The 24074-nt window shown below is 59.3% G+C and overlaps 1 protein-coding gene across 8 annotated transcripts; it reads left to right on the forward strand.

Moving 5' to 3' along the window:
* The first annotated feature begins 109 nt into the window (after nt 1–109).
* DEAF1 (DEAF1 transcription factor) lies at nt 110–23850 on the forward strand. 8 transcript variants are annotated; one of them, XM_042907324.1, is made up of 14 exons: nt 1110–1435; nt 2768–2865; nt 4901–5030; nt 5298–5444; nt 5944–6083; nt 6602–6667; nt 9244–9370; nt 10354–10482; nt 10938–11066; nt 12520–12767; nt 18401–18465; nt 19412–19472; nt 19569–19658; nt 23434–23850. In XM_042907324.1, the coding sequence occupies exons 1-14, from the start codon at nt 1135–1137 to the stop codon at nt 23536–23538; spliced, it is 1836 nt and encodes a 611-aa protein (XP_042763258.1). In that variant the 5' UTR covers nt 1110–1134; the 3' UTR covers nt 23539–23850. The 8 variants fall into 8 exon arrangements, 7 of the variants coding, with proteins under 7 accessions (XP_042763261.1, XP_042763260.1, XP_042763257.1 ...); XR_006194162.1 differs by lacking the exon at nt 19412–19472 and having other exon boundaries at nt 1109–1435; nt 23434–23520; XM_042907326.1 differs by lacking the exons at nt 1110–1435; nt 18401–18465; nt 19412–19472 and adding an exon at nt 124–528.
* The last annotated feature ends 224 nt before the right edge of the window (nt 23851–24074 follow it).

The raw sequence follows: 24074 nt of genomic DNA on the forward strand, positions 1-24074 counted from the left end.
CGGCGGAGCTCGACTGGGCCGCTTCGTGCCGGTTCGGCCCCTGTTCGGGCAGCCTCGGCTCGGCGGCGCGGGAGGCTTCGGGCAGGCTCGGCTCGGCTCGGCTGGCAGCTTCGGGCGGCCTCGGCCCGGCTCGGCTCGGCCCGGCTCGGGCGGCCCTCCTCGCGCTGCGCGCTTCGGGCTCCGTCCCGGCCTTCGGGCGGCCCCGGCTGGCGCCTTCGGGCGGGCTCGGCGGAGTCCGGATGGAGGACTCGGACTCGGCCGCCAAGCAGCTGGGCCTGGCCGAGGCGGCGGCGGTGGCGGCCGCGGCCGCTGTTGCGGCGGCGGCCGCGGCCGCGGCAGGAGGCGAGGCGGAGGAGCCGGTGCTCAGCAGGGACGAGGACTCGGAGGAGGACGGAGACTCGGAGGCAGAGCGCGAGACTCGGCGGGTGACGGCCGTGGCGGTGATGGCCGCCGAGTCCGGGCACATGGACATGGGTGCCGAGGCCCTGCCGGGTCCCGACGAGGCCGCCGCGGCCGCAGCCTTCGCAGGCAAGTGCCGCCCGCCCGCGCACACGACCCGGGCACCTGTGCGCACCTGCCCCCCCACGCAGCCCATGCACCTGTCCGCACCTGACCCACGCGCGCCGGCCCCAGACACAAACCCGTGCACCTGTGTGCACCTGCCCCGCACACACCGCACACAAGCAGCCCACGCCAGCCCCGCGCCCACCGCCCGCTGCACGCGCCCTGGGGACCAGCCTGCCCCCTTCTCTCCGAGCACATGCCTCTCGCATGCCTCACACCTACCTCGTGTGCCCTGCCATTCCTGCACGCCTGCCCCATGTGACCAGCCTGACCCTGCCCAGTGTGCACACTTCCCTGAACATGCTTCCCGAACCCGTTTACCTTGTGCAAACCCCGTTCCTTCCTGCAGAGCACCCTGCGCTCCTTCCAGAACCTTCTCAGCACCTGCCTCTTGCCCTGCTTGTCTTCTCTGTCTGTCCCTGGTGCTGGTGACAAGGGAGGCTGGGAAGATTAGGGGAGTGGGGATCAGACATGGATCTTGCCCTGGAGCAGCCTGAGGTTGGGTGTGTCTGATCACTTGGAATCCTAAGGTCCAGTTCAGGGGTGACCTGAGAGCTGGGGAGCAAGGCAATGCTCACCCAGCTTGGGAGGCCCTGCAGCCTTTGGGAGCAGAGGTCGGCATCATGCTTTGACTCCTTAGATTCCCCTCCTGGTCCGTCCCTGGCCCCCCACATCCCATCTCCTTTATGGATCCTCCCTTCCCCCTACCATTCCTGGCAAGCTCCTTTCCCAGGGGAAAACTGGCCCATGGTTTTGTTTCTTGCCACACAGAACATTCTCGTTCTCAAGTGTCATGACCCGTGGAGCCTCAGACTGTGCCCCAAAGCCTCCTTTAGGAGTAGTGCCTTCCCAGATCGCCATCCCAAAGAAGGTAGAGGCTTTCCCAAGTGTTGTATCCCTTCCCAGCTGGGAGCTCCCTAGCTGAGTGTGGGGACCCAGGAAGTGCATCCTTGAGTTACTGCCGGCACAGCACGTGTTGTCAGGCACTTTCCCCTAAGGAGCCAGCAGCCTGTGTCCCGGTGGTCCTGTCACTCCGGTGTTTATCCAGCCCTAAGCAGCTGCAGGCGGGGGGACTTGGCCTGCTGCCCCAGAGCTGCTGGTCTGTGTGTGGTCTGTCTGGGGTCCTCACAAAAGAAGAAAGAAGGCTTTGTGGCTATTAGAGTATTTGGTTCTCATCGCTAAACTCTGCTTTGATGTTGGGACTTCAGACCGTGCAGTTTTCTTCAGTTTTGTTTTTTTTTTTTTTTTTTTTGCTTTTTGCGTATGTTTTCTGGATGCAGAAAAGAAACATGATATAGTTCGTCACGGCATCAGAGAAGTGTATTGGCGTTGCGTGTTTTTATCCGCAGAATTTGATAGTTGTGTTTTTGCATACATGGAAGCATTAAAACTTTTTTAAGTTGCTGAGGTTAGATACCTTCCAGGTGCAGGTAACTCGGCAGGATGTGTCTCCTCTCTGGGGCCCCCTCTTCTCGGGCCTTATAGCTGCTTGGCCTGAGCGTGAGTTCAGACAGGGACGTAGGCTGTGGTCTGCTGGAGGAGCAGACAGGGGAACAGCTATTTTCAGTGCAGTTTGGTGGGCGCTGGGTTAGTGGAATATGCAGGACTCTTTCCACCAGTATCTTGTGAGCATTTCCCAAGTCAGAGACTGCCCTATTCATGGGCCATTCTAGAATGCTCTGTAACAGAGGGGACCGCCTGCCCAGCCAAGGAGCTGGCGGGAAAGCCTCTCCGTGGGCAGTGAATGGGAGAGGGGGTCCAGGAGGAGGCAGGAGAGACCTGAGCCCTGGCCTGTGCTGACCTTCGAGAGGGTGCCAGGAAGGGAGGGAGCTCCGCCTGAGCCTGGCCACAGGATGGTCACCGGACTCCTGGAACCTTGGTGTATGGTTTTATGCTAAAGGGAACGAGAAGCCCGGGGCAGTTTGGCAGAGCCCGCTGCCAGCTCAGTGGGAGTGTGGCGGGGGCGGGTTTTCACTGTGAATAAAAGGCTCTAGTGGGCTGGAGAGCTGCCTCTTTCTTTTCTTTTTCTAAGGCCCAGATGGCTTAGACTGTGGTCCAGAAATGTGGAGTGAGCACTTTGTGTAAGAATGTTGGGAGTCCCGTGGTTGGAAGTGCAGATACCTGTTTGGGAAATGCTGTTTTGGGGCCCTGGTGGGAGGCCCTTGGCTCTGATGGCGTGCTGAATCAGGCTTCTGTGTTGCAGAGGTGACCACCGTGACCGTGGCCAACGTGGGCGCCTCTGCAGACAACGTCTTCACCACGTCGGTGGCAAATGCCGCCTCACTCTCGGGACACGTCCTGGTAAGCCGCTCCGTGAGCACTTTTCCCCAGACCCCAGAGTGTGACCTCCCTGACCCCGGTTCCCCCAGAGGCCCTGCACAGGGCTGTGTGGGCGCCAGGAGGAGTGTGCTGTGATCTCCCATCCTTGCCCGACAACCACACAATGGGGGACTCTCCTGGCGCTTTGCCAGGACCGTTAGTTACCGTTTCTCTTTATTTTAGTCTTAATCACACACCTAGGACTCTACACACCTGCAAGCAAAGCTGCTATCATTGGAATGGCAGCAAACAGCAGACTCACCCTCTTAATTTTAATAACAGAGTACAGACTTGAGAAACTTGCTTTATTTCTTAGGGTGTCAGCATGCGTACAAGCTGATAGCCAGCTGACACTTTCATGCCTCCAACGGGTCTCTCCTTCCCAGAAGCAGATTCTGGCTTGTCCTCTTTTCTAGAAGGGGTTGGAGCCAGAGGGTCAGGGAACCAGGGCACAGCCTGGACCGTGCCTCCTGGGCATGGTCCTTGCAGCGGGCTCTGAGGACAGGGAGGTCCGGAGACGAAACTGACAAGGGGGGGGGGGTCTCAAATATATGTGTATTCCATTGGCTTTAATAAGGAAAATACTTTGGGGCACCTGGGTGGCTCAGTTGGTTATGTGTCCAACTTCAGCTCGGGTCATGGTCTCACGGTTCATGGGTTTGAGCCCCGTGTCAGGCTCTGTGCTGACAGCTTAGAGCCTGGAGCCTGCTTCCGATTCTGTTTCTCTCTCTCTCTCTGCCCCTCCCCTGCTCAGTTTCTCTCTCTGTCTCTCTCAAAAATGAACATTTAAAAAATAATAAGGAAAATACTTTGTGATTCTTAAATGAACGCAGAACATTCCCTCTTTTCTGTAGAGAGTTGCGTGTCTTTAGTGATTCAGACACGAGCAGTGCGACACCCTTACTGAGGCCCTGACCCTCTGGGTGATGAGCCCCGGCTCTGGGTGCGTGTGCAGGTATGCGTGTGCTCATGGGTGGGGGTCCCTCAGCTCCGCGAGGAGGTGTACTCACCCCCCTGATGGATTTTCAGATTTTAGGAAACGTCTTCTCACTTTGCCTTCATTGCTTCCATGCTCTGACCATGCAAGTGTTAGAACGTCCCAGAATGGTGGGTGTGAGCAGGCTGCTTAGAGTGTCATCCACCCCAGGACTCTCTGGGCAAAGCCTTGAGTTTGCCAGAGATCTGAGCAACGTGCTCCTAGTGACAGCGGGGTGGGTCTCTCCTCCAGCAAGGACAGGGAAGGGCGTCTGGCTCATGCAGGGATGGGGGAGGAGGGCGGGGGGTAGGGCTGCTTGAAGGGCAGGGCCAGGCGGCCCCAGAGGAAGTAGGTGCTGTCCCGATAGCACCCGGCCACTGTGGACAGGTGTGTGAGCAGTGTGGTTGGGGAGGCCCTGGCGTCTGGTGGCCATCAGTAGAGCTGTGTGTGGGGCATGAGCATGAGAAGAGAGTCCTGCCCCAGACCCTGGCTGTGCCTGTGGACTTGGTCCCTCAGAACCCTCCCTCAAGACCTGTGAACTTGCAGGAGCTGCTCAGGTAGACGTGAGGGCTCTTTCTGTTTCCGGGCCTTGTGTGTGGGACACATTTGTTTTTTTTAACTTTGGTAAGTGAGCATTTGTTCAGAGCCACCCAGACATGGCAGTGTCTTTTCTTGTTCTTGGCTCTGTGTTTAAGTCTTTTTTTAATTTTCTAATTTTTTTAATGTTTATTTTTGGGAGACAGGGGGTGGGAAGGACACAATCTGAAGCAGGCTCCAGGCTCTGAGCTGTAGCGCAGAGCCCGATGTGGGGCTTGAACCCATGAACTGGGAGATCGTGACCTGAGCCGAAGTCAGCCGCCTAACCGACTGAGCCACCCGGGCGCCCGTGTTTAGGTCTTTTAGCGGCATCTTGAAAGAGCCCACGGAGGCACGGTTGGCGCCCTTGTCGGTGACGGTCAGCGAGGCCCATGTCCCGTCGCACCGAGTGGCAGGCCCCGCAGCTGTTTGTCTGGGAGACTCACGGAACGTTCTTTCCTCCAGTCTGGCAGGACAGCCCTGCAGATCGGGGACAGCCTGAACACAGAGAAGGCCACGCTGATTGTCGTGCACACGGACGGGAGCATCGTGGAGACGGCGGGGCTGAAGGGGCCAGCTGCACCCCTCACTCCAGGTGCCAGCACCCCTGGGTGCTTGTGGAGTTCATGCTGGGGGCGACCTGTTTATTTTTGTGGTGAATTCGTAATATAAATGTTCCTGTTTAAGGAGAGAAAGTGGGGTTTTACGAGCCGAGAAAGAGCTGCCTGGTGCCGCTAAGTCGGGGTGGTCTGTGGGCAGCCGGATGACCCGCCGTTATAAGCCAGTCGGCGTGGTTGTACTTGCCTGGTTATCTTGGGTGCGTCCGGCATCTCTTACTCTCAAAACGCTTCCTTTGCCCAAGGCCCTCAGTGCCCTCCGACTCCTGCAGCTCCCGGCCAGGAGCGAGGCGGAACCAAATATAACTGGGACCCCTCGGTGTACGACAGCGAGCTGCCCGTGCGCTGCCGGAACATCAGCGGCACGCTGTTCAAGAGCAGGCTCGGCTCAGGTGAGGCGCCCGTCCCCTCGCGGCCCCACAGCGCACACGTGTGGGCCAGGCCTGTCCCCTCGCGGCCCCACACACGTGTGGACCGTGCCGGGGCGGACGTGGCTCACAGCCCCGGGCACTAGAGCTGGGGCCGTGGAGAGGTTTGGGGCGTGATGGGGACGCAGTGAGAAGACGCAGCAACCCGTGGTGGGGGGAAAGCGGGGGAAGAGGAGTTCCCACAGGGAAAGTTCCCAGGGTGGGGCAGGTGGCAGGAGGTCATCGTGAGACCAGGGTGAGCTTGCGGTGGCCGTGGACAGTGGGGCGGGGAGGTGCGGTGGGCCTGCGAGTGTGGATTCGTGGCGGGGGCTTGCCTGCTGCGGGCCAGCCGTGGGGGAGGGGGGGGGGGTCACGCAGGCCCAGCAGGGGGGCTGTGGCGTTTGCGGCCCATCTGAGGAAGAGCCAGCCGAGGCTGCTGGGGGCGGGCGGTGCGGCCACTTGCTGGTCCTTCGTGTCACTTCAGGCGGCCGGGGCCGATGCATCAAGCAGGGGGAGAACTGGTACAGCCCGACTGAGTTCGAAGCCATGGCCGGAAGAGCCAGCAGTAAGGACTGGAAGAGGAGCATCCGCTACGCGGGCAGGCCGCTTCAGTGCCTCATTCAGGTGTGTGCGCGCCGTCCCCCCGCAGCTACAGCGGGGGGTCCCCACGGCAGCCCCGGCGCGTGGCCGGCATGTGCGGTCAGACAGAGGCCGCCTGGTCGTGTGGTCCCTGGCAGGTGACCTCGCCTAGTGTCCTGGTGTTTCACGCATTCGGTGCCTACGGTGCTTGCCAGGAGTGCCTGAGGCAACACCGTAGCTTCCCCTGGAGGCGCGTGACCTTTCCCAGACGCTGACCACCCCCCCCCCCCAACCCCGGTTTACCCGTCGTGAGAGGGGCGGGCTTCTCACTGCTCTTTGCAGGTAGCGCTTTGCGTGTTGGTCAAGAAATAACGCTCGTAGAGTCTTCACCTCCCAGAAGGGACTCGGTGGACCCTGCCGCCGATAACCGCCTCGTACAACAGGGAAGTGCGAGGAAGAGGTGTTTCTGGAAGCGACAGGGTTTTGTGTTTATGAGCGACAGACACGCCGTAGAGCTGCCGAAAGGCGACTTTCTCACGTACCGTGTCTTCTCTGAATTTCAGGACGGGATCTTAAACCCTCACGCTGCCTCATGCACCTGTGCCGCCTGCTGTGACGACATGACCCTGGTGAGCGGCCGGGGGGGGGGGTGGTCACCTGGTGGGGCTGGGGTGCGCGTGGGCGGGCAGGGCCGCTGCGATGCCCCCACGCCCTGCCCCGCACACGGCTCTGGCGCCCCTGCAGCCGATCCAGGGGCTGTCACGTTTCTCTCTCAAACTCTGCGTCTCTGGCGTCGCTCTGATGCTGCAGGTGGTGCAGGCGGGGAACTCGCTCCAGTGTCACCATCTTAACCCCAAAACGGAGCACACCGTGTTCTTTACGGTCGTGGGGAGTACGTGTGTGCTGTCTTACATCCTGTGTTTTTTAACGTTATGTCCTAAAAGTACTACGTTGAAATTACGAGGGGCTTTTAAGGTCTTTTGAAACATTTCTATGTTCTCAACTAACAGTTTCAAAAAGAGAATGAACGTTTTCATTGATTTTAACCTTTGTGGCTGTGTAGCTTTCAAAAACGTGAGAGTAACGTGTAGTGTCTGAATGTCTTAGTTTGGTTTCAGCCTTCCTTGCTGTTAAGTTCTACTTTGAGATGTTTTCAAGTGAACTAGAAAGCTGTTCAACGAGATATCCTGGTTTTACTTTGATGAGCTATCTGGTTAATTTTTAGAAGATTTGAAAGGAGGTGTAATTGGAGAGACCTATCACAGTCTTGGGTGGAAAATGAAATATCCTCAAATCGTCTAGTTCGTGTATGGATTAAATATTCTCGTGGAGTGAACAATGGGATATTTTTGTGAAAATGAAGTAGCTTTCAAGTTCACTTGGAGAAACTACCAGGGAGAGCACCCTGAGATCTCGTAGGGGGAAGAGAGTAGGAGGGAATCGTCCCGTTAGGGAGTTTAGAAAACTTGCGAGCACTCTTTGCAGTTGCTGGAGAACGTGGAGACGGGTGTAAACAGGACACGTGAGGGATGCGTGTGCGACACACCTAGACCCGGCTGTGGAAAGAAACACGGGAAGCCCTGAGCCGAGGCGGCGTGGCCGGGGTTGGAGGCCCAGGAAGGGCTCGGGCGCTGCCCTCACGGTCTGCAGGCTCCACACGGTTCCTCGGAATCCCTGCGGGGCTCTGTGGAGCTTTAAACAAGCTGGTTTTATAGTCGGTAAGAAAGGCAAAGAAGCAGGACAGCCAGAGCGATTGGAGGAAAAGACCGAAGTCGGAGGGGTCCCAGCCCTTGAGGACCTTTCCCACTGCTGTTGTGATGGAGACGTGCGCGTCGGCAGGGCGAAGGGTCGGCGGGGCCGCGGGTGCACTCGCACTCAAGGGTGTCGGCTGCGTGGCGGTGGGGACAGCTGCACTCGGCGTAGAAATGCTTCTCGGCCCCAACCTGGCATTTCATGTGCAGATGAATTCAAAATGGGTCACAGATCCAAATTTATCCAAAACATGAAACCCACATTTTGGGAAGAAAACACAGGGGAGAACTTGGGGGCCTAGGGCTCCCTCCGCCTACCGGGACATCTCCAGCCCTGGTTCTGAGTCGCAGAAACTAAATTCTGGGCAGGTGTGGCCAAGAGACTGGGGGCTCCTTCCCTCACCAGCCTCCTCTCTGAGGGCAGAGGCCACCCCCAGGAGTGGCAGGGCAGGAAGACCGTGCCACCAGCGTCCTCCCCCCAGCTCTAGAACCTCGCCACGTGGACTGGAGCCCTGGAGAGGCGGCTGGTCGGCAGTGAGAGCAACCCGCTAAACCGGAGAAGTAGGGAAGGTGGCGGCTAAGAAGAATCCGTCTGGGATAAGAACAGACCTCAAAGATTTGCCTCGAAAACTCCCCATGAAGGAGCCCTAATGCAGTTGGATCTGCCCCCAGGCCTCGGAGCCGTGAGCAGTCTGCCGGGGGACAGCACAGCCCCTGCTGGGTGTGACACCCTCCCTGCTGCCTGGGGACAGCCAGGTTGCTGACCTGATCAGCAGCAGGAACCCTGGAGAGAAGGAGTCCGTCTCAGTGTCGCTACAGCGCATCACCAAAGCGTCCATCTTTCGCGAAAACGTTGTAAGACTTGCAAAGAAACAGGACGTGAGAGCCACACAGGAGAAAATGGCCAGCAGGCACGACCCAGGGCTTCCGAGGACCCCCTTTATGCTCACAGAGCGGAGGGCGCCATGTGCTCGGGTGGCCTCGGGGGACCGCAGCCAGGGCAGGGCTGCGACCCCAGAGACTGGCCTCCCCTCCTGCCTGAGGCTGGACAGCCAGGTGGCAGGTGCAGGGCTGGCTTCTGCCGTTGCTACTCCTCTCGTCTGTTCCCAAAGCCTCTTCAGTCCTGCTGGAATGTTCTGTCCCGTGGGGCAGAGGCTCTCCTTTGCCGGGTCGTTCTCTGTTTTCTGTCTTCTAGCAGTCCCTGGGAATCCTGTGTGTTGACGAACGTTATCTTGTTTTTAAACGCTGCTTTTCGTGTATTCCTTTAGAAAGAATCTTTTCTGTCCCTCAGGGACCTTGGGGCCTGCAGAGAGGTCGGGCCTCTGCAGCTTCCCGCCCGTGGTCCTGCTGTGCCCCCTCCCCCCCCCCCCCCCCCCCCCCCCCCCCCCCCCGGTGTGGGCAGAGACAGGCGCGGGGACAGCGCTGGCCCTGTCTCACTGCGCCTCTCCCCGCAGAGCGGCCCAGTCAGGCTCTTCGTCCCCTACAAAAGGCGCAAGAAGGAGAATGAGCCGCCTGCGACCCCCGTGAAGAAGGAGCCCCCCAAGAACATCACGCTGCTTCCCGCCACTGCCGCCACCGCCTGTGAGTTTGAACGAGGCGGAGCCGCGGCCCCTCCAACCCCTGGGGCTCCCTTGTTCTGTGGGGGCCGCCCTGGGGGGTTTTCCTCATCTCCGTAGACTCCCTGGCGTGCCCCCCGGCAGGTGTCTCCTAATGGAACGAACCAGGAGCCATGCCTTCTGGGAGGGGGCATCTGCAGGAACACCTTCGCTCAGCCCCCATGTCCAGATGCCTCACACGGTTGTCTCGGAGTGGGGTCCAGGTGGACGGAGGGAAACCCTGGCTGTGTGTGAACCAGAGTGGGGCGAGGCAGGGACGAGACAGGTGTCTGCAGCCAGCGCCTGTGCCCGAGGCTGTGAACAAGCATCTACAGAGAGCGGTCCCCCCACCCCTCGCCCCCGCCCCTGCCCTCCCACCCCGGCGCTCTCTCTCTGTGGTTCCTGCGGCCAAGGGGATGGGGCAGCATGAAGGGCTGTGGGGGCAAGTCTGCTTTCGTCTTCAACCTCTGTGAATCTTTTTTTATTTTAATTTTTTTTTTAACATTTATTCTTGAGAGAGACAGAGTGCAAGTGGGGGAGGGACAGAGAGGGAGACAGAATCCGCAGCAGGCTCCAGGCTCCGAGCTGTCAGCGCACGGCCTGACGTGGGGTCACACTCGTGAGCCGTGAGATCACGACCTGAGCCGAAGTCAGACGCTCAACTGACTGAGCCACCCGGGTGCCCCAACCTCTGGGAACGTCTTTCTTAATTCCAGCCACAAAGGAGTCTCGCAGTTACTTCCAATTTTATGTTTTGTTTTCCAACAAGGCAGCTCGTGCCTCTGTTGCCGGTTCAGATGTGAGCAGGGTGTCCTAGAGAGCCCGCCGCCTTGGCCCTGGTTCCCGTCAGAGGTGCAGGGTCCCTGGTCTTCTCCAGCCCCTGCAGAGGTGCCTGGGGCACGTGCTGGGTCCAGGCTTTGGCGTGCGCCGTGGTCAAGCCGGTGGTAAAAAGCACTTCTGCTTTTCCAGTCACCGTGACCCCCTCAGGACAGATCACTACCTCGGGCGCACTGACCTTTGACCGGGCGTCCACCGTGGAGGCCACCGCCGTCATCTCGGAGAGCCCGGCCCAGGGCGATGTCTTCGCGGGAGCCACGGGTGAGTTGTCCTTGGCACCTGCCCTGTGGGCCACACGCGTCACCCCTGTTAACCTGGGGCTTGGAGCAGCCTGGAGCAGGGGCGTCGGGTTGGCGTGCGCGGGCGGGCGCCGGGCAGGCGTGCGGGTCTATCAGTTGTGGCAGAAAATGCCCACGGTTTGCCGACTCCTGCTGTGGACCGGCTGCGAGGCAGAGACTCCCGAGGCCACGTGTGCTTGTAGATGTTCCACTAGCCGCGTCCAGAAAGCGGAAAGAGTGGAGGTTAACGTTTAACATTGTACGTCACCCGGTAGATCCCGGATACTAGCGATTCAAACAATTCATCGCGTTTCTGGGGCTCAGAAGCTACCTCCTTGGACGGTGCGGCTGGAGACTCGTCGAGATTTAAAATCTGTGCAGCCCCAGCCAGGCCCCAGCCGGGTCCCAAGGCTGTCTTGTCCCTCTCGTCCCCGACAGTGCAAGAGGCAGGCGTGCAGCCCCCGTGCAGAGTCGGCCACCCGGAGCCGCACTACCCAGGGTATCAGGACAGCTGCCAGATCGCACCCTTCCCGGAAGCAGCACTGCCAACGTCTCATCCCAAAATAGGTGGGTGCGAGAGACGTCCGGCACCCGCCGACTCTGGCCTTGGGGTCGCTCTTGGGAAAGACTTTCTGACGAAGTAGGTTTCGCGTGGGTTCTTTCCCGTCGCTGCGCCGGATCGGGGCCTGCGTTTGTGAACGCACTTGGGTGGTCCGCACGGACCTGAGACGACGCCAGGCCCTTGCAGAGGGAGGCTGCGAATTCTGGCGTGTTCCCTGGGGCGGCGCGGGGCTCGGTACGGGCGGAAGCGGAAGTGCAGGTGTTTGCCTCGCTCCCGGTCTGACACGGGACGGCCTCGCACTGCATACGCTTGGCGGCTGTGGTCCTTCACTTAATCACACAGCTGGGGCACGTCCCCGTCAGTGCGCTTCGTTTAAAGGGAGCTTCCGAAACCAGCTGGCGGGCGTTTGTGTGTTTCTCGTTTCTGCCGTTCTAGATGACGCGGCGACAGAAACGTGTAGTTTTATAGACGCGCCACCCTCCTTCCGTTCTCGCGGGCTTGCTCGCCATGTGTGCCTCCCCCTCCCCACCTCCTGCACGGGCCCATCGGGGCGTCTGTCCCGGGAGGCTGGATGCGAGACCGTTATCGCTCAGCCAGGGGCATGCTTGCCGCACTCGGGTGTCCCTGCCCGCGGGCTGCGCGGCGCACGGAGGTGGGGACGTACGCGCACGTGTGTTCCACTCTGGCCCCGTCCAGACCATAGGGTCCCTCCTGCTTTCCTCCTTTCCACCTTTGTAACGCTGTCCTCCCCCTGTGACACCTGAGTTCCGTGACCCTTAATTAGGACCCCGTGTGTGGCCGTGGATGCCAGGGAGGACTTGACGGGATGCGTCGCGGTCGGAGCCACTGCCTCAGGCTGTCCTTGTCCCCTTGCTGTCCGGGTGGCCGCCCTACACGGGGCACATTTCGTTGTGGTCTGGGTCATCCGTGAGCGCCTGGCTTCCAGCCCCGTACGTCCGTGGTTGGGCCTTCATGTGTGCTTTCTGGTGCTGGCACTGGGGGCTTTCAAGTGTGGTGCTGTGACTGGAAGAATGTCTCCCCATCTTCTGGGGCAGTTTACAGGGAGGCCGTGTGGTGCGTGGTATTTATGTCTGTCCCTTGCCCCCACACTTTCCGAGTTTTTTTTTTTAAGCAGTTCGTTCATTCATTCTCTTTCTTTCTTTCTTTCTTTCTTTCCTCCTTTTTTTTTTGTAAATTTTAGAGAGAATGCAAAGCAGGGAGAGGGAAGGAGAAAGAGAGTCCCAAGCAGGTTGTCTCTCAGCGCAGAACCTGATGTGGGGCTTGATCCCATGAACCCTGAGTCATGACCTGAGCCAAAACCGAGAGCCAGATGCTCAACCAACCAAGCCACCCAGGCGCCTCCACTTTCCAACATTGGATTAGAAGTTTTAACAGAGACCGCTTTGAAGGGAGGAGACATATTAATTTCTTGTTTTATTTGCATTCCGAATATTCTAGTGTTGACCTCCCTGCCGGCCTTGGCTGTCCCACCCTCCACCCCCACCAAAGCCGTCTCCCCCTCGGTGGTCAGCGGGCTGGAGATGTCGGAGCCTCGGAACTGGCTGTACCTGGAAGAGATGGTCAACTCCCTGCTTAACACGGCCCAGCAACTGAAGACACTGTTCGAACAAGCCAAGCAGGCCAGCTCCTACAGAGAAGCCGCCGCGGCCCAGGCCAGAGTCCAGGCGGACGCAGATCGCAAGGAGGTAACGTTGGCGCAGGCAGATGCTGGGGGAGGTGACGTTGGCGCAGGCAGATGCCGGGGGAGGTGATGTCGGTGCAGGCAGATGCCGGGGTCTGCGGCCACCTGCCCCCCCCCGCCTTCCGCTGGCTCCGGGGGTGGCCGTCCCCTACCTTCCTGGAAGAGCACCGCTGGAGAATCGTTTACAAACGAAGCCTTTCTCACAGATAACTGAATGCTGTTGGTGGGGAGATATTTGTGCTTTTGTTTTTAATTTTTTTTAAGTTTATTTATTTTTGAGAGAGAGCACAAGGGGGGAGGGGCAGAGAGAGAGGGAGACACAGAATCCGAAGCAGGCTCCAGGCTCTGAGCTGTCAGCACAGAGCCCGACGTGGGGCTCAAACTCATGAACCACAGATCATGACCTGAGCTGAAGTCGGAAGCTTAACCGACTCAGCCCCCCAGGCGCCCCTGAGCTTTTATAAATAAAATCAGCTTATTTCAAAAGGGACAAAATGTTCTACACACCAGCCATAGTTTTTGGACACTCACCTGTCACGGGCATTATTTATACTTTCAGATTATTGTCATGTGGTGAAAACGTGCCTTGTGTTCTGTTGAGTTTGGAGATGCGTCCCCTGGGGTGTTTGGCAGGCGTGCGTCTCCCCCATTACCAGCTGGAAGCTTCCGCGTCTGAGCTCCTCCGCCTGCACCTCCATGCCTGATGGAGGCCGCCTCCGTGTTGTTTCACTTCCAGCTTCCAGCAGGTTCTTCCGAAGGAGGATCCCTGGCGTCCGGGTTCACGGAGCACAGCCGGGGAACGTTCTCTCAGCTCGTCACTGCAGCCCCTGCGGCTTTTTGTGCGCGGCCTGGAGGTTGCTTAGGGCCAGCCTCCCAGGTGTCGGTGGGCGCAGGCCACCGGGGTCACCAGGGTCGGAGCAGCACCAGCCGAGGCGTGTGCTCGGCAGGCGTGGGGCACTCGGAGGCGTCCTGCGGGAGGTGGGGGTGGGGGGCACAGCAGCGATGTGTTCTTAACGGGAGCTTTCTCCGTTACAGTAAACGTGGACTTTGGTTTGTAAACAAAAGTCAGATTGGTTTTTTTTCCCTGTCATATCTATAATACGAACATTTCTGTTAGTTTATTCCCGTTTTTTATAAATCAGAGGGAAGAAGAGCTTTGCAGGCTCTCGATTTTCTATATGACTTAACGTGTGATTAATGTTCTTCCAAGGAAGAAAAATGTTGCTTCTCCTGAAGGAGATAAATTAAAAAACCTTTTTTAAAAGCTAGAGTTCCAAACTAATACATAATCAGTGATGAATTTTATAGGAAAGAGAAAAGCAGAAAAAAAGGTTTTAATTTCTTTACCCAAAGATAATGCTTGCTGGGTTCTCCAGTGTTTGAGAATTCTAGGTTTCTTGGCATCACTGGATTCTGACAGAGTCTTGTTTCCGTGACAGGATCTGTAGCTTCAGTCTCTGAGACTGATGTCCCACCCCCCGCGTGCGCGGGCTGATGTCACAGGCTGGTGTCCCACCCCCGCGTGCGCTCACCCGTGCTGGCCTTGGCCGTGCTCCTCAGCCCCGCTTGCGCCTCCGGTGCCGCATTTTCTGTCCTTTGTTTTTGTGGAGACGCCCGCCTGTCACCTTTCCTTTCGGAAGCACATCCTGAGTGACCTCGCCTTCTGGTGGTCACCAGCACCTTGATGCTAGCCCGTCCTCGTCGTGCGTTGTGCCGCCGGGATTCTCGATCTCTTATACGCCCTGCGTCTCTGGCTGTGTCGAGGACTGTTCTGTCTCTGCCTTTGGTGTTTGGCAGTTTGGCCGTGATGCACCTGAGTGTGGTTGTCGTTGTATTTAAATTTGGTGGGCTTGCTGATGATGTCAGGGTGCCGGGGTGCGCAAAGGCACGCGGAGGCTGGATGACTATCTCAAGGAAGAAGTGAGGGCTCACAGCTCCGTGGAAACAGGACGCACAGGACGCACGCGTGCCACGCGGCAGCAGACTGGGCCACGGGGGGAAGCATGTGGGTGGGTCGGGAGATGGGGGGCGGGTGTGGACAGTGGCTTCTGCGGGAAGGAACGCACACAGCAGGGTGAGCCCGCTGTGCCTGGTTTTTGGGGCCTGACCTCTGGTGACCTGGGCAGGTGCAGGGTGGGGTGTGGGAGACCACGGAGGAGGGCGTGGGGGTGTCGCCTCGGGAAGACACGGTTCAGTGTCTCCAGGGATGGGCTCACCCTGCGAGGGGCAGACCTCCCGCATCAGCAAGGCCCCAGGCCAGACCGGTCAGGGCAACAGGACACCGTAAATGAGAGGGCAGGATTAGCTCGAACCTTGGTTTTGATTCAGTTTGATTCAGTCACTGTTTCTAGAACTATTTTTAACGCCCGGTCTCTCTGTCTGCTCCCTTCCAGTTACACGTGTACGTTGACTGCTTGGCGTGGCATGTAGGTCGCGAGACTCTGGCCACACCGGTCGGTGTGAAGTGGGGTCTCACGTGGCTCGGATTCGCTTTTCCTCCCTGACCGACGGCACCGAGCTCCGTGCCAGGGGCTGCTGGACACTCGTGTGTCTGCTTTGGGGCAGTGTCTCCTCAGACCATTTGCCCATTTTTTTGTTTTTATTTTTATTTATTTACCTTTTTTTGAGAGAGAGAGCGTGATTGCACACACACTAGCGAGGAGGGGCAGAAAGAGGGACATAGAGAATCTTAAAGAGGGTTCCACGCTGAGACACGGGGCTCGATCCCGTGACCCTAGGATCATGACCGGAGCCGAAATCAAGAGTCGGACAGTCACCTGACTGAGCCACCCAGGCGCCCTTTTTGTCTGTTGTCAATTTGGTGACTTGTGTTTCCTTAGAAAAAACACTTTAAAAAAACCCCTGTCGTCGCACAAGTTAAGGTTGTTCGCCGGTCGCCTGTTCAGTGGCAGGTTCCGTTTGAGTCACTGAACGGGTGTTGCCGGTACCTTCCCCCCAGAATTAAAAGGGATCTGAGGGGTGAAGGGAGGCTGTGGGGACCGCCCCCACCATGTCCTGTGGCCCAGGCCGTGTGCCGGGAAGCCGCCAGCTGTGGGCTTGTCCGTCCTTCTGTCCGGCAGCGTCCCTCTGGGGAGGAAGCCTGTCTCTGCACAGCTGTCCTGGAGCATCTAAGGAATGAAAAGGAAGGAATGTCTGCGTCTTGCTGGTTCAGATCGGATGCAGAAGCGTAAACTGGAAAACAGCAGTTTGTGTTCTTACCTAGATGGTCGCCGAATTGTGGGTTCTCAGCCAGGGACCTGGTGGGTGCCCCAGCCCTGGTGGCTGGCAGAGGGCGGCTGTGTGCTTCGGAGCCTGGGGACACCGTCGCGCTCCGCCTGTGCCCTGTGCAGCTCTCCCCCCGTGTCCTGCCCTGTGAACGCAGGGCTCCCATCAGACAGAAGGGCCAGCTGGGCAGAAAGCTCAGCTTTGCGCTCCTGACGGTGGAGCCCTGCTCCCTGGGTAGCCTGGTGAGGTCACGTGCACTGGCAGACCCGGGCTCCACACGGGGACGACGGGTCCGGCTTGTGTGGCTCTCTGATGGCCACAGCTGGCCTCTAGGCCCTTGGATTTCGAAATGCGGGGCCCTCACATCTGCCTGACACCGTGGAGGGCCCTCTCTCCGGGGACTTCACAGGGTCAGGAGGGGCTAGAAGGGCGGGAAGGCCCCCACTCGAGCAGCGTGTGAGGAGACCCAGAGCACTCCCAGCCTCGGGAAGCGGCCCTCGGGGCCTGGGGGTGCGGCGTCCCCTCGGGGCAGAGCCCCATGGGGGGGGGATTTCTGTCTTGGGACTTGGTGTGGCGGGAGCGTTTGGCATCAGCCGGGGTGAAAGCCCATTTCCCTTTGCAGAGCCCCTCCCTGCGGAGAGCAGGAGAAGTTTCTGTGCCCTCAAAGGTTTGTTATTTGCGAGCGGTCCTCCTGTTTGATTGCAGTGTGGGGACCCATTCGCCACCGCAGAGGCGGACGCTGGTAGCACCGTCCCAGAGTGTCCCCCCTGAGTGCTAGGGGGACCAGGGGGACAAAATGCGACCTGGGAAGGCCATGGGAGTCAGGAAGAGGTGGGTCCGCTGGCCTCGTGATCTCCGCGAGTGAGGAGAAGCCAGGTGTTTGCAGCAGAGGGAGGAGGCCTCGCACTTCCCCGCGTGGACGTTTTATTTGGAATTTAAACAGAAGATCAAGTCTAGGCCGGCTGAGACCATTCAGGGTGTTTTTCCAGTTGTCGTCATGAGCCGTCTGTGTTTGTGTGTGCTTAGCTCGCCAGAGGTTAACCTGGGCCAAGAGCAGACGCCCTTCCCTGCCCAGGGCACAGCGTCCTGTCTCCCCCACCCAGGGCACGGTGTCCGGCATCTGGCTGGGGGCGCCACGGGGGCTCCTCCCGGCCAGCGGTGGCCTCCCCACTGCTCTTCTGTGCTTAGTTAAGAGGCGCGTGTAACCTGGCATCCAAGTGCACCAGCGGAAGTGGAACGCCTGGGGTGTGGTCGTCAGCTGGCCAGGGGCTGGAGTCAGGGTGGGGCAAGGTCACAGGGTCTGGTCCGTGGGGCCTCTTCCTGACTTCGGACCCCACATGGGCCCAGAGTGCTCTCTGGTGTCTGTCTTTGTAGGGCACTAACCCCGTGATGGGGGCCCCACCCCCACGACCTGACGCGAACCTAGAGGCCCCAACGCCCAGACGCTCAGCGTGCGCATTTTGGGGCATGTCACAGGCAGGGCGCGGACTCAGAGGTCTGTCCTCTGTAAAAGTGTCTTTTCCCTTTGCACACTGAGTCACCGAGCTTGTCCACCCCGGGGTGGGGGTGGGGCTGTCCTCCTCCTGGATGGGGGCGTGGGGAGTCTGGGTATGTTTTTGGAATTCCGCTTTGGGGATTTGTCTTTTATTCGTTTGTCTGACTTGGGATGGGTGTGTTTCCACATGTTTCACACTCCAGGTTATACTCTAGGCCTTACTTGGCTCACGTGTGGGCTTCTCTGCCCCTCGGGAGCTCGCCTCTGGCTCCTGTGTCCCTCTGGCGGCCTCCCCTCAGTGCACTTGCTGGTGGGCACTTCCTTCCTTCCTGGCGTCTCCTGCCCCGGGCCCGGGCCCAGCCGTTTCTCCCCGGCTCCTCCCCTGGAGGATGGTCCCGGGAGCCACGTTCTGGGGCTGGCGTGCTCCTTGTCACCCTGGGCCTCTCGGCCGACAGTCGGAGCCACGTGTACAAACAACCCGTGTGTACAGACAGCTCTCGGGTTTCTGCACCTGTCTGTCGGTATCCGGACCTTGAGCGGACACCGGTTCATGCTGGCGTGTCTCACTCTGGTCCGAACCACAAGTTACTTTTGGTAAAAAAATAATTTTCTCGGGGGCGCCTGGGTAGCTCAGTGGGTTAAGCGTCTGACTGGATTTTGGCTCAGATCGTGATCTCACAGTTTGTGGGATCAAGCCCCACATTGGGCTCTGCACTGATAGCACGGAGCCTGCTTAGGATTCTCTCTCTCTGCCCTTCCCTGGCTCATGTGCTCTCTCTCTCTGTCTCTCTCTTAAAATAAATAAACTTAAAACGATGTTTCCCAGAGTGCCCTGGGAAGGCCCAGGAACCAAAGGCACGTACACGTGGTAGAGGAACCGCCCCATTCGGTCTCTTCGTTCTGACATTTTGATTCAGGTCACAGGGTCACTGCACCCCATCAACACTGCTGGGTGCTGGGAGCGCAAATACGGGAGGCCCAGGTGAGTGTGTGCCGTCTGGCCCTGAGGGCCAGACGTCCCGGGAGAGGATTCAGACCCCTGCTTCCTCCTCCAGCGTACAGCCCGAGGGCGGTGAGGAAGGCTCACCCAGCACAGGAGCCCGGTGCTGGCAGGCACCATCCTGGTGAGCCCCGTGCACCACAGCCTCTTGTCTGTGGGGTTCCAGCGCCGCCCCCCCCCCCCCCCCCCCACTGCTCCGCTTCCTCTCGGCGTGAAGCCTTCCCTCTCCCCAGGCTAATTTCTGTATGAGGCCACAGACTGTCTCGTATTGGGTCTCGTAAAGCAGAGGCAGGGGTGCCAAGTGAGCGCCTCGGATTCCAGCTGGCGCTCCTATTCCTGGTAGCGACCGAGCACGCTCCGGGGGGCTTATGAGTGGGAAAACGTGAGAGTGCCGGATGTAATAATGTCCAGCAAGGAAGGAAGCTGAAGTTCAAATAGAACCCGGACACGGCTCACCAGGTTGTGCACATCCTCGCAGAGCCTGGACTCTTCTGTAAAGGGTCCGACTTAACGTGCGTGTGGTCCCACCCTGGCCCGCTGACCCTTCCTCGCAGGCCCGCGCCGCGGTCAGGCCTGCACAGACCCCCTGCCATCTGGCCTGCACAGACCCCGTGCTCCAACCTGTGCCTGGCGTAGCTCCCTGCTTTGGCGGGGGTGGGGGTGGTTGGTGGTCACAGCTGCCCGGTGCCCGCATTGCAACGGGCGGGTCTCTTACCGTGAGCCATTCTCAGTGAGTTCAGGGAAAAGCTGCACTTGCGGAATTTCAGGGAAAGGGCACAAAGTGTGCACTTCCGTGAAGCCACAGAGACCGGCTGGGCTGGTGGCTGGGGTGCGGGCTGTGGACACGCAGCAGCCGGTGACGTGGGTCCGGGTGGCTCAGGAAGAGGCTGGTCATTCCCGGGTTCGGACTTGGCTGCTTACTTGGCAGAGAGGAGCCTTCCCAGCCTCTGGAGACATACCTGTGTCCCCGCGGCCGCTCCTCTCCCCGGGTGAGCACAGACCCTTTTAGGTGAAGACAGGGAGCTGGTTCTTGGGGTGACTGGGAGGCGTCCCCACGACACTGACGCCCGTGTCCCTTCTTGCAGCAGTCTTGTGTGAACTGTGGCCGTGAGGCCCTGAGCGAATGCACCGGCTGCCACAAAGTCAACTACTGCTCGACCTTCTGCCAGCGCAAGGTGCGTGCCTGCTCCCGCCTGGGTGCCCCCTGCTGTCCTGATCTCATGCGCATGCCCCCTGCTGCCCCATCCCCTAACACGCCCCCCCCCCCCACTGCTGTCCGGTCCCCAAGTGTGCACCACCTGCCTCCCAGTCCCCGCGCATGTGCCCCCCTGCCACACTGTCCCCACGCACGTGCCCCCCTGCCGCCCCATGCACATGCCCTTTGCACTGCCACCGCCTACCCGCTAGGAGAGGCAGCTGCACCGGCTCCCTCCCTCGCCCACCGCGGCACAGTCCGCCCATTAGTCCTGTCTGCCCGGCCTCAGTCTCCTGCAAGTGTCCGCAGGACCAAAGCCCTGAAGAAGCCACACACCTCGCGTGCAGTGGCCCGAGGCCTTCATGGTCAGGCATTTGCTGGCCTGGGCAAGCGGCTGTTCCCGTGTGTGTGTGTGTGTGTGTGTGTGTGTGTGTGTGTGTCTCCCCTGTCGGCCGCTGTTTTCTGGAGTCACTGGTGCTGGCTGGTTCAGGTGTCCCTAATTTCTCCCACCCACACTCAGCAGGGCTGTCACTGTCTCTTCTTGGTGCTGATTTGAAACTTAGCAGAGTTAAGAAGGGCAGTGTATTTCATGGATAAATACTGGCTAATGGAGCCCTTAGAGTGGCCCCCATGCTGCCTTAAGAGGTAGCTGTGTGCCTGCCGACACCACTGTCCCCGCCAGGTGGCTTTCTGGAGCCTCTGTCACCAGCATTTCTGGAGCAGGAATAGCAGATGGCAGACGGAGGTGGGTGGGGACAATGGTCAGGGCCGAGTGCACATCGAGTTCCAGCGGGTCTGCAGATGCCTGAGCGCTGAGCGCTCCCCACAGTGCCGTGGGGGGGAAGGGCATGTGCGCACATCCCGCGGCCCCGGGAGAGTGCGCGAGAGCATCTTGCAGTCAAGTGCTAGGTGGCCTGTAGGTGTGTCTGTGGGGCAGGACCTGCCTCCCACGCGTGCTGGTAGCCCGGAACCCGTCGGTCCCTCCACCCGCAATTGGTAGAGTTTTGGGGCCCGGAAGTCTGCGCCTCCCCTGTAGGTGTCAGCACCGAGGAGGGGGCATCGGGCTTGTTAGAGCCTCCGGGCAGCAGCCTGTGCCCGGGGCTGCGGAGGAGGAGCGGGCACGTGGGGTGGCCAGGGCCGGTGGCGGGCCCCAGGCTGGTGCTGCCATGTGGCCAACCTTGGGCCTCGCTTTCTGCACCTTCCTTGAACTGGAACGATCACACGGACGGTTCGTGGGTTTGCTTCCCGATGGAATCGCTTCAGATGAGATTTTGTCTGGACTGCAGCCTGGGGCTGTGTGCTTGTGAAGCAGGCAGGCTAAACTTTAGGTATAATTTTGTGGACGAAGACTCCCTTTTTCCCTGGATTGTGTTAACTTTGTTCTCCTTTGATGTGTCTTATTGATAAAGACGTGCTTTGGTTTTATTTCTGTAAATTGATACAAAATGAATCTCAAAATCCGTAATTCTCATGTGGGACCCAAAATGAACAGCGGGGGGGGGGTGTGAAGACAGAGGCCTGGGCTCCTCGTGGTGACCGGTAAAAGCTGATGTGACGGCCAGCAGTCCCGTCCGGAACGGCTCCCTCGATCCCTCCTGCGAACACGTGGGCGGGAGGTCAGTGCTGCGGGGTGACAAGGGCCATGACCTGGTAGGTTTTAACTCGCAGATGTGGTCTCCGTTCCGCATCTCGTCTGCCGTGTGTGCACGGACTCCACGACACGGGCCCGTTTTCAGGGTACGACCTGGTGATCGTTAGTACTTGTAGCGCCAACATCCCAGTTCGGTCGTGGAACGGTCCACCACCCCTGAAGGACCCCGTGGGCCCCTCCCCAGCCTCTGAGAAGCACGAGTCTACTTCCTGTCCTCGTGTGTTTGCCTCCTCTGGGCACGTCACGTGGCGAGTGCTGTGATGTGTGGTCTCGGGCACCTGGCTCCTCGCGTTGGCGCATTTTCGCGGCTTCCGCTCCAGGGCACGAGCCCGGGCTTTGCCCCTTTTCTCCTGTTCCCGCTGGCCATCACCAGGAGTGCCGCTCTCTCCGAGTTTGTGAGTTCGCGCCCCTTCCTAGGTGGGCGTGTCTTCCCCTGCCCGGGCTGGGACCTCGGCGTGGGCTCGCGGGGTCGTGCGGGCAGTTTGTGTTTGGCTTTGCCGAGAAAGTTCCAGACCGCTTTCCCAAGTGGCTGCGGGTGCTACCCCTCCCCCGCCAGCACGTGGCATGGTCCAGTGGCCGCAGCTGTCCACCAGCTGTCCACCAGGTGCTAACTGGCATTCCTGTAACGACCAGTCATTTGGGCACCTTCGCATTACTTAGTGGGCAGTCGTGTGTCTCTTTTGGGGAAACGTCTGTTCAGACTTTTTGCCCCCGTTTGAATTGGGTCATTTCAGTAAGAGTATAGAGGGTTCTGTGCACGCTCTGGACACGGGCCTCCATCAGATACGTGATTTGCCAGGGCTTCCAGCCTGTGACTTGTCTGTTTAATTTCTTAGTAGCAGGTTTGCAGGGCAAAAGTTTCTAACGTTGGTGAAGTCCAGTGTATCAAAAAAGTTTTTCATGGAGATCACACTGTGGGTGTTGTGTCTCAGAACTTGTGCCGGCCTCCTGTTTTCCCCTAAAACACTGTCGTGTTTGCACCACGACGCCTTTCGAGCTCACAGTCACGTGTGGTGTGATGCCATGGCCCGGGCCGGCCCGGGCAGTTGTACACATTTTGTGCGTTCCCACAGTTTGTGGGTGATTCCCGGGGAGACTTCTGTTCTTGGGATATAATTATTTTACTGTGAGAACAGGGCAGGCTTGTTGTAGAAAACCTAGGAAACGTAGGACAGCACAGAGACGACCAGCTGGAACCCTGCCGTCCTGGACAGCGCCCCATCTGTACTTGCTTTTGCCCAGCGTGTTTGTGTTCGTTCCTATCACGTAGTTTCTTTTCTTTCTTTCTTTTTTTTTTAATGTTTCTTTATTTCTGAGGGGGTGGGACATGAGCGGGAGAGGGGCAGAGAAAGAGAGACACACACAGAATCCGAAGCAGGGTCCAGGCTCCGAGCCGTCAGCATAGAACCCGACACGGGGCTCGAACTCACGAAATGTGAGATCGTGACCTGAGCCGAAGTCAGACGCTTAACCGCGTGAGCCACCCAGGCGCCCCCCCATCACGTCATCTCTTGACCAAGCCCTAGGCTCACCTCCGGTCGAGGGTTACATCTGTTTCGACTAACACGGCCCTCATTTGTCCAGCCCCCCGGTCCTCGTCCAGAGCCCCAGTCTGGGCTGAGAGGTGGCTTCTCACTGCCTGCAGACGGGCTCCAGCCTTGCCTGAGCTCAGCCCCCTCTCCCCCTGCCAACAGCCCGACAGCATCTGCCCTGACCGGGGACTTGGTGGGCTTCCCCTCACGAGGACGTGGTATCTTGCTCGGCACACCTGCCCTGTCCCCAGTCTTCTCGTGGCCACAGCCACTGAACCCTTCTGTGGACATGAGGCCGGCCCCAGCTTTGTTCTCTCATTTTTGCCGGTGTAAGTAACACCGTGGGCGACGACGGCACCGGCTACAAATACTTCCTTGCAGGCGTGACTTTCTTTTCTCTGTATCTCAGGCGACAGAGGGATCAGAGTGCAGGTGGGCCTCACGGTGTCGGTGTCCTCGGGGCTCACCCCGGTTGTTTGCCATCTGAGCCGGCGCCTGCCACAAGGGGGTGGGCTTCGGGCCCTGCTCCCCAGGTCACACTCAGGTCACGTGGGGCGTGCCCTTCCTTTCAGGACTGGAAGGACCACCAGCACGTGTGTGGCCAGTCGGCGGCTGTCACCGTCCAGGCGGACGAAGTCCACGTCACTGACAGCGTGATGGAGAAAGTCACCGTGTAAGGGTCCCTGGGTTCCCTCTCCACGGTGCCGCCGGGCTGCCGCAGGTCGGGGACTCCGGAGGATGCTGAGGAGGTGAAAACGCTTGCTGGTCAAGTTGTTAACAGACTCTAAGTGACCTGCGCCCTTGGAAATGAGCCCCTGCTGCCCAGAAGCCCTGAGGGAGGTCGGGGCAGCGGCTGGACGCCGGCCCCGGGCCCTTGGCGCCTTCTCTCGGTGCTCTTTTTATCCCCTGGTCTTCCCCACGGGTGTGTCGTGTGCCGTAACACGCGTGTACATAACGTGTCTGTCAATAAAGCGGACGTCTCTGCCCCACCGGACGGGTGACCCCAGCTCCAACTTCCCAGATGCCCCGGAGGTGGGGGGGCCTCAGCTTTGTGTTTCCTGACGCGCAGTCCGGAGGCCACAACTCCCAAGTGTGTGGAGCAGCGAGTGGGTGGTGGCACTGTCCCCGGCGGCCGTTGGCTACCTGCCTGCTGGGAGCCGCAGGCCCAGTCTCTGAGGTGATACGGCCCAGACTCGCTGCCTGATGGCCGCCG

This window comes from Panthera leo, chromosome D1 (genome assembly GCF_018350215.1).
Source record: "Panthera leo isolate Ple1 chromosome D1, P.leo_Ple1_pat1.1, whole genome shotgun sequence".
Lineage (NCBI taxonomy): Eukaryota > Metazoa > Chordata > Mammalia > Carnivora > Felidae > Panthera > Panthera leo.

Coding starts and splice junctions, on each gene's coding strand:
- DEAF1 (XM_042907323.1), top strand. CDS start 1,135: ATGCTCACCCAGCTTGGGAGGCCCTGCAGCCTTTGGGAGCAGAGGTCG. Junction 5,445..5,943: donor CAAGAGCAGGCTCGGCTCAG/GTGAGGCGCCCG, acceptor GTGTCACTTCAG/GCGGCCGGGGCCGATGCATC. Junction 12,768..13,499: donor CGGACGCAGATCGCAAGGAG/GTAACGTTGGCG, acceptor TTTCACTTCCAG/CTTCCAGCAGGTTCTTCCGA.